Below are 9824 nucleotides of genomic sequence, written 5' to 3'. Positions count from 1 at the left end.
TGTTATATCATGATATTTTTTTATTAGAGTAAAGTCAAAATTAATATTGTAATAGGAATAACTAAGCATTATTCTTAACAATGAATAAATTCGTCCGTGCTTCATACAAATAAGTATAAAAATATAACACGCCAAAAAGTTGGATTTTGGTGCGAAACTAAAAATTTTTCCGTAGCCAGGAATTGAATCCGAAAATTCTCATCATTGAATTCGCCTAAGTGCTACTACAGATAGTGGAATTATTGTGTATTTGTCTAACAATTATTATTTTTAATATTTTAATTTTTTGTTGATGTTTTGAGAGACAAGTTCTAGTATCTGTTATATCATGATATTTTTTTATTAGAGTAAAGTCAAAAGTAATATTGTAATGGGAATAACTAAGCATTATTGTTAACAATGAATAAATTCGTCCATGCTTCATACAAATGACTATAAAAACATAACACGCCAAGAAGTTGGATTTCGATGCGAAACTAAAAATTTTTCCTTTGCCGGGAGTTGAACTCGGAAATTTTCATCATTGAAATCGCGTAAGTTCTACTACGGATGGTGAAATTATTGTGCACTTGCCTAACAATTATTATTTTTAATATTTTAATTTTTTGTTGATGTTTTGATAGATAAGTTCTAGTATCTGTTATATTCATGATATTTTTTAATAGAGTAAAGTCAAAATTAATATTGTAATAAGAATAACTAAGCATTATTGTTAACAATGAATAAATTCATCCGTGCTTCATACAAATGAGTATAAAAATATAACATGCCAAGAAGTTGGATTTTCTTGCGAAACTAAAAATTTTTCTGTAGCCCGGAGTGGAACGCCGAAATTCTCATCATTGAATTCGCCTAAGTGCTACTATGAATTGTGGAATTATTATGTATTTGCCTAACAATCATTATTTTTAATATTTTACTTTTTTGTTGATGTTTTGATAGACAAGTTCTAGTATCTGTTATATCATGATATTTTTTTATTAGAGTAAAGTCAAAATTAATATTGTAATGGGAATAAATAAGCATTATTGTTAACAATGAATAAATTCATCCATGCTTCATACAAATGACAATAAAAACATAACAGGCCAAAAAGTTGGATTTCGGTGCGAAACTAAAAATTTTTCCGTAGCGGGAAGTTGAATCCGAAAATTCTCATCATTGAAATCGCCTAAGTACTACTACGGATGGTGAAATTATTGTGCATTTGCCTAACAATTATTATTTTTAATATTTTAATATTTTGTTGGTGTTTTGATAGACAAGTTCTAGTATCTGTTATATCATGATATTTTTTGTTAGAGTAAAGTAAAAATTAATATTGTAATGAGAATAACTAAGCATTATTGTTAACAATGAATAAATTCGTCCGTGCTTCAATCAAATGAGTATAAAAATATAACACGCCAAGAAGTTGGATTTTGGTGCGAAACTAAAAATTTTTCCGTAGCCAGGAGTTGAACCCCGAAATTCTCATCATTGAATTCGCCTAAGTGCTACTATGAATAGTGGAATTATTGTGTATTTGCCTAACAATCATTATTTTTAATATTTTAATTTTATGTTGATGTTTTGATAGACAAGTTCTAGTATCTGTTATATCATGATATTTTTTTATTAGAGTAAAGTCAAAATTAATATTGTAATGGGAATAAATAAGCATTATTCTTAACAATGAATAAATTCATCCGTGCTTCATACAAATGACTATAAAAACATAACACGCCAAGAAGTTGGATTTCGGTGCGAAACTAAAAATTTTTCCGTAGCCAGGAGTTGAACCCGGAAATTCTCATCATTGAAATCGCCTAAGTGCTACTACAAATGGTGCAATTATTGTGCATTTGCCTAACAATTATTATTTTTAATATTTTAATTTGTTGTTGATGTTTTGATAGACAAGTTCTAGTATCTGTTATATCATGATATTTTTTATTAGAGTAAAGTCAAAATTAATATTGTAATGAGAATAACTAAGCATTATTGTTAACAATGAATAAATTCGTCCGTGCCTCATACAAATGAGTATAAAAATATAACACGCCATGAAGTTGGATTTTGGTGCGAAACTAAAAATTTTTCCGTAGCCAGGAGTTGAACCCCGAAATTCTCATCATTGAATTCGCCTAAGTGCTACTATGAATAGTGGAATTATTGTGTATTTGCCTAACAATCATTATTTTTAATATTTTACTTTTTTGTTGATGTTTTGATAGACAAGTTCTAGTATCACAATTATTATTTATAATATTTTAATTTTTTGTTGATGTTTTGATAGACAAGTTCTAGTATCACAATTATTATTTATAATATTTTAATTTTTTGTTGATGTTTTGATAGACAAGTTCTAGTATCACAATTATTATTTATAATATTTTAATTTTTTGTTGATGTTTTGATAGACAAGTTCTAGAATCTGTTATATCATGATATTTTTTTATTAGAGTAAAGTCAAAATTAATATTGTAATGGGAATAACTAACCATTATTATTAACAACGAATAAATTCGTCCGTGCTTCATACAAATGAGTATAAAAGTATAACACGCCAAGAAGTTGGATTTTGGTGTGAAACTAAAAATTTTTCCGTAGCCGGGAGTTGAACCCAGAAATTCTCATCATTGAAATCACCTAAGTGCTACTAGGGATGCTGGAATTATTGTGCATTTGGCTAACAATTAATATTTTTAATATTTTAATTATTTGTTGATGTTTTGATAGACAAGTTCTAGTATCTGTTATATCATGATATTTTTTTATTAGAGTAAAGTCAAAATTAATATTGTAATGGGAATAACTAAGCATTATTGTTAACAATGAATAAATTCGTCCGTGCTTCATACAAATGACTATAAAAACATAACACGCCAAGAAGTTGGATTTCGGTGCGAAACTAAAAATTTTTTCGTAGCCGGGAGTTGAACCCGGAAATTCCCATCATTGAAATCGCCTAAGTGCTACTAGGGATGGTGGAATTATTGTGCATTTGGCGAACAATTATTATTTTTAATATTTTAATTATTTGTTGATGTTTTGATAGACAAGTTCTAGTATCTCTTATATCATGATATTTTTTTATTAGAGTAAAGTCAAAATTAATATTGACATATAATTAAATAAGTATCCTAAACACCCAACGTATAGTAATAAGTCCCTAACTCTCCTGTAACCTCTATGAGGAACAAAATAGATAAGTTTCTTGGAGAGAAAGCTAGGTACTTATATACATAAGCTGATAAACACCAAAAACCCAAGAACCGTTCTGCTTCAGAGATCCAGACGCCGAGCAAGGAGCCTCTCGACCTGCATCTGAAAATAGTAACACAGTATGAGGTGAGAACCGGAGGTTCTCAGGATGGTAAAGGTGCCACGCGTATAATAAATAAGGTCCTGAAAATGCCAGAGGCAATCCTAGAACTCCGTCATACAATTGCAAAGCTTAATTTCTAAGCGGAAGACATAAAAAAGGATAGGTGGCCTAATGAATTCTAACATTACATATTTTAAACCTAACATTAACTCCAAACTGGTCCACCCTTCCTCCGCTCCTCCATCACCAATTAGTTTACACAGACAAATAAGCAAACAAGGCAAGCACAAGTAACTTACAAGTAATACAGATAACAAGTACAACAGATAGCATGTTATAATCAAGTAGGTATTCCCAAATAGTTCACAAACAAGCAATTCACACAATGTGCACATGATGCATGCCTGTCCTATGGCTGTTGATATCAACTGTCAGTTACGTAGTCATCCCGACATGTTTTCAAGCTCAAAATACACCATGGGGAGAATCCCCAAGCTGACATGGGGAGGAGAACACCCCCAAGCTCAATAATATCCATGGGACGAATTCCAAGCTGACATGGGGAGGAGAATGCCCCCAAGCTCAATAATATCCATGGGACGAATCCCAAGCTGACATGGGGAGAAGAGACAACACCCCAAGCTGACATGGGGAAAACAATACGCCAAGCCCAATAACAACCACGGAAAAAATTCCGGCATACATGGGGAGAACGCCCCAAGCTCAAGTTATTCAATCATTTCTCATAATTATCATTTTTATTCTCGAAACCAATTCGTATCTCATCTTATCATTCTCAGCTTTACTTAACTCATTGCTCATACATTTTATTATTCTTGTTTGATTAACATCATCAATTCTCGACTTTTATTTCATTCCTTGTTCCTCATGCTTCTTTTTTCTCTTTATCTCTCAATATCATTGTCTTTAACTTTAACCCTTCCTAGGGGCAACTTACATTTTTTTTCCATTTCCTAAGCTTGTTTAATCTAAAATCTTCTTGTGTTGTAAGTACTTATGCACGACCTATTTTTCTTGGTAAGGTAACTCTAGAGATCCTAATCTTCAATTTAAGTTAGGTTTTGCTGAACTTGGATTAGAATTGAATTTTTTACAAGATTTAGAATTCTGCTACAGCATTTACAAAATTCTAGAAAAACAGACAGCAGCAGTATTTTTATAAATTCTACAATAATTCTAATTCTAGTCTGTTGCCTCTAAATTTTGGTGGGATTATGGTCAACATTCCCAAGTTTAAAAACCCACAAGTTTCAGGTTCATATCACTTCATTTGAGTAATTAATTATCAATTGGAAGAGGTGCCCTATTTTTATGAATCAGTTCAGAATTTCCAGCAAACAACCCATCTTCCAAATGACTTATCTAAGTCTAAAAGGTAGATATGGACCTGAAACTTCTTCTCAATTAAAATAGACTGATAAATCTTTAAATACCTTTTGGGAGCAACTCAAAATTCCATTTAAATTCAAAGTTATAGCGTCTGAAAGTTGGTACTGCAGAACCAGAAAACCAAAAAAATCTGCAGTAACCACTAAACTTCAAAAAATCGTATCTTCCAAACCACTAGGCCAAATTCCCTGAAATTTTTCTGGAATAATCTTGACTTATAGAAATTTGTTATAAAAATAGATTATTTCGAAAATCATGTCCAGATTATTCCCATTTTTTGTTTTAAGTTGCTGTCCAAACAGATTAGGAATTTCTGCAGCAAGACTTCTCAATTTCACTAACCAAATTTAGTCCTCTAGGTTTCCAACTTATACTAGTCAACCATTCCCCTCATTCATCACCATATCTACTTTAATTATATCATAACCCTACCCCAAAACCTCAGTTTCATGTACCTATCAGAAATTACCATGATTTATATCATACAAGCACACTTTAAAGCATTAAAATTCTGCACTTCTTCTAACAATAATAAACCAACCAATCAACAGAATTTCAGCAACATCAATCTTACTAACTCATCACCTTCAACTAGAAATTGCATCTAACAATTACCCATAATTAATTATTAGCCAATCAATAAACCATAACCACAAAATCTCATTAACATATACCAACAACATCATCAACTCACAAAACTAATCATTTAATGCATAAAACCATTTCAACTTATCCTATAGTTCTTCTAGCCTAAGTTTTCACACCACCTTATATATTAAAACCGCAAAACCTAAACCATACCTTGGCCGATCACTATATCTAGTCCAAGGCAGCCACACGAATCACAACCACAGCCCCTCAAGCTTTGAGAAACCAACCAAAATCTTAGCTCCAATCACCACCAAGCTTCCAAATGTCCACAATTCAATTCTAATGCACATATATATACTTAATTCACACCTAATACACATATCTATTCCCAATTCAGATTTTACATAATAAATTCAAGATTTGGCTAGAGTTTAGGTGATCCTTACCGCACCCACACTCACAGCAACTCAACCCGATAAGCTCCGCAAGCTAAATTGAACCTAGAACACCAAAATGAACAATTTTCAACATATTTCTCCATAGATTTTCGAAACTGAAACAGGGGAGATCGAGGAAGGAAATGTGGATTCCTTACCTTACAACATACCAGGCTTTGTAGAGCTCGATGCCGCGGTCGTGATCGTCAATCGGAGCTCCGAATAAAAAGTTATTGAAAATTGAAATTTGAGTGAGGGTTTTGGAAGCTTCAAACATTCTTCCTTCTCATGCTGAGCTGTCCAGCATTTGCATGCCAAAATGAAGGAGAAAATGAGCTTCAGCTCATTTAAGTGATGGGTCCGGTTGGGCCCACGGGCCCGGTTTGGGCCCGGTTCAACCGGTTCGGCCCATTCGGTCCAATTTTGGGCCAAAATTTTCGAAATTAGTATCAAAATTCTCGTTTTGAAGAGCTCTATCTTATTTTGATATTAGTTTTGTATTTTTAATTTTCCTAGTTAAAATTTAATTTATTGACTAATTATTTACTAATTTTACGGGGTTTACATCCTACCCACCTAATTAGGAATTTTGCCCTCAAAATTCAGATTCAGTTATCTGAAAAGAGGTGTGGGTAGTCTTTCGGCATATTCTGAGTTTCATGAAGCTGACCCCGTTACTCGAAATGTCCATCTCCTTTCATTTAGATTGGCTTAGGTTGTAAGACATGAATTCGTTTTAGAAGCGTGTTTCAGAAGTTACGAAAGGCACGACAGAAAACTATTGGCACACCTCCGACCATCAATACTCTCCAAAAAATTGAAATGGGCTAACTTAGCGGGTTTTAACTTTCTTATTTTTGATTGCTCATCCGATTCTAGTTCGTTGAAGTAATCTTCAGATATAGGTATCATCTTCCTTCCCACTTGAGAAGTCTTCTTCTTAGATCTGCTTAACTTTTTTGTCGGCTTTCATAATAAGAATTCTAACTCAGATTTGCATAACTTTTTCTCCATTGTCTCAGCTATCAAATTCAGGAACTAAGACGCTCGATGCTCTATATGGTGGGTACAGCAAGTTCTTAGAGATTAACAAGATATACAAGAAGGAGTTAAGGTGCACTCTTAGAGAGGAATTGAAATTCAAGCTGGTTGAGGAAAAGATATAGCGCACCAAATTAAATAAACCTTAGCTAACGTCAACGAATTATCAATTTTTCAAAAGAGAGCAGTTCCACTCGCGGCAAGTTTCTAAGATTCACAAATTTACATTATTATGACAAGACAAGGTCGGATTCATTTGGAAAGAGCAAGATTCGTGCAAGTTAGGGGTAGGATTAGGAGTTGATCCATTCATTATTTAAGAAGAAGTTCGGGTTAGAATTCTATTGTAAGCTACAAAAGAAGGCTAGGTCAACTCGGAAGGATTCGTTAACACGCTCTCCGGTGCAATTGATATTTCATACCGGGCACACTTGATTGAACGGATCTCGTGCTCTATTTTATAATCCTTCAAGCTTCTGAGTCCCATCGATTCTAATAGTCGTCGCACCACTCTCAACACTCTCGATTCTTAACCTATGACTCACATTGTATGCTTGCTCTTCCAACCCTCTTTCACTATATAACCCTAGTTATTGTTCTTCAAGAACCTAGTCACTCCCTCACAGTCAACCAAATGCCGTTTTGTCTCCGTAATTAAAAGTCATCTTTCGATCATTCTCTTGGAAGTCACAATTCTCACAGCCCGGTGGTGGATTATACTAAGTATTACAGGTCATCATCATGCAAAGTAGTCAAAATTTTAATTACTAGTCCATCCTTACCTCCAATCGGAGCATCTGTGCCCTCAACACCATCCGCCATCATAGTGTACACTCGTCCCGCCTGCGGAGCTCTCCTAGCATCCTGACTCTTCTTTTTTGGGCAATTTCAGGACATATGCCCGGCTCTTCCACAGTAATAATAGACATCCCAACCGGCCCTACACGGAGTGTTCGGGTGGTATCTTCCACACCTCCTGCAAGTCAAGTCGTCCTGCGGTAACTGAGCCTGTTTTCTGTGTCCTCTTCCCTGGTTATTGTTATTATTGAACCTCCAGAAGCTATTCTGGCCTTGATGTTGCTGTGGAATATTGCCACCTCGCTTGAAATCTTGAGCTCTAGGCACAAAATTTCTTCTGTGATCTTCCTTAATAGAGCTTCGGTGGTCACTCTTATCTAATGCCGCCTTTCTCAGACATTCTTCAGCAACTCTGGTTTTGTTTACCAGTTCAGAGAAGGTTCGGATCTCCATCGGTGCAACAAAGCTCAGAATATCGCTCCTAAGACCTCCCTCATACTTGATACACTTCCACTCAGCAAAGTCCTCAGGAGCTCCCCCACAAATACGTGAAAAATGGCACAGTTCCTCAAATTTGCTTGTGTACTCAGTAATGGTCATCTGGCCATGTTTTAGCTGAAGCAATTCAAGTTCCTTTGCATTTCTAACTGAGTTGGGAAAGTATTTCTTATAGAATTCTTCTCAGAATAACTCCCAAGTGATTACAACCCCATCAGGCTACAGAATACGCCTCTTGCCCTGCCACCAATGCTGAGCCTCACCCTGCAGCTGGTAGGTTCCAAACTCAACCCACTGTTCATCAGGAACCTGCTGAGCCTGTAATGCTCGCTCAATGGCTTGTATCTAGTTATCCGCATCGGTAGCATTCGAGGTTCCTCTAAAGTTCAGAGGATGAACCTTCAGCAAGGAAGAAAGCGTCATAGGACCATCATCGCCGTTGTTGCCATTGTTCCCATTACTTATTTTATTTCCTAGAGCTTCGGCTGTCGCTTGCTTCGTGGCGGCCATATTTCCTAGAGCGGCCATGAAGTCTATAGTGTTAGGAGGATTGTTCCATGTTGCTTCAGGCATAGAATTTCTTATTCTGCCTCTACCTCGTCCGCGTCCGCGTCTACGAGTCGACATCTGGTCCCTATACAAACCAAACAAGTGATATCAAGTTGATCAGTCTCAATATCGTAAGTCTAGTGCTTTAAGTCCCAGATGCATGCTCATGAATGTTTATGCCACATATATCAATTAGATATCCAAATAGCACATAGACACATACACAGAGAATGCACAGAAGCATAATCAGTCTGTCCTCGGGCTCTACCACACAGAGCTTTACACCTAGGACGTAAAACAGAGGTGGCGAGGTGCTACGACTGCTAAAATAAAATACATACATATAATAGTAGAAAGAATATAATAAACTAGGAGCCTTGAAAAATGGGTAAAACAAAACTGGCAAAATAAAAAGCGCAACGCTCCGGAACGGAATAACTTGCGTGCGAAGAAACCTGAAGACTACAGATATGAATAAGCAAAAGAATAAAAGAAAGCCAAGAATACATTGAAACTAGCTCCTGACTTAGCCTGCAAAGCCAAGGCTGGCCGGAGAATATTTACATATAATTACATAAGTATCCTAAACACCCAATGTACAGTAATAAGTCCCTAACTCTCTTGTAACCTCTATGAGGAACAAAATAGATAAGTTTCTTGGAGAGAAAGCTAAGTACTTATATACATAAGCTGATAAACACCAAAAACCCAGGAACTGCTCCGCCTAAGAGATCCAGACGCCTAGCAATGAGCCTCTCGACCTGCATCTGAAAACAGTAACATAGTATGGGGTGAGAACCGGAGGTTCTCAACATGGTAAAGGTGCCACGCGTATAATAAATAAGGTCCTGGGAATGCGAGAGGCAATCCTAGAACTCCGTCATACAATTGCAAAGCTTAATTTCTAAGCAGAAGCCATAAAAAGGGGTAGATCACCTAATGAATTCTAACCTTACATATTTTAAACCTAACATTAAGTCCAAACCGGTCCACCCTTCCTCCGCTCCTCCATCACCAATTAGTTTACACAGACAAATAAGCAAACAAGGCAAGCACAAGTAACTTTCAAGTAATACAGATAACAAGTACAACAGATAACATGTTATAATCACGTAGGCATTCCCAAATAGTTCACAAACAAGCAATTCACACAATGTGCACATGATACATGCCTGTCCTATGGCTGTTGA

At 35.6% G+C, this 9824-nt stretch overlaps 1 protein-coding gene across 1 annotated transcript; it reads right to left on the bottom strand.

Annotated features, from left to right (window-relative positions):
* LOC110269210 lies at positions 7678 to 8658 on the bottom strand. The gene is made up of 3 exons (XM_021116895.1): positions 8485 to 8658; positions 8316 to 8403; positions 7678 to 8234 (listed from the first exon to the last, which is right to left on the bottom strand). The coding sequence occupies exons 1-3, from the start codon at positions 8656 to 8658 to the stop codon at positions 7678 to 7680; spliced, it is 819 nt and encodes a 272-aa protein (XP_020972554.1).

This window comes from Arachis ipaensis, chromosome B02 (assembly GCF_000816755.2).
Source record: "Arachis ipaensis cultivar K30076 chromosome B02, Araip1.1, whole genome shotgun sequence".
NCBI lineage: Eukaryota > Viridiplantae > Streptophyta > Magnoliopsida > Fabales > Fabaceae > Arachis > Arachis ipaensis.
The sequence above is the reverse complement of the archived record's forward strand: the minus strand, read 5'-3'. Positions and strand labels throughout refer to the sequence as shown.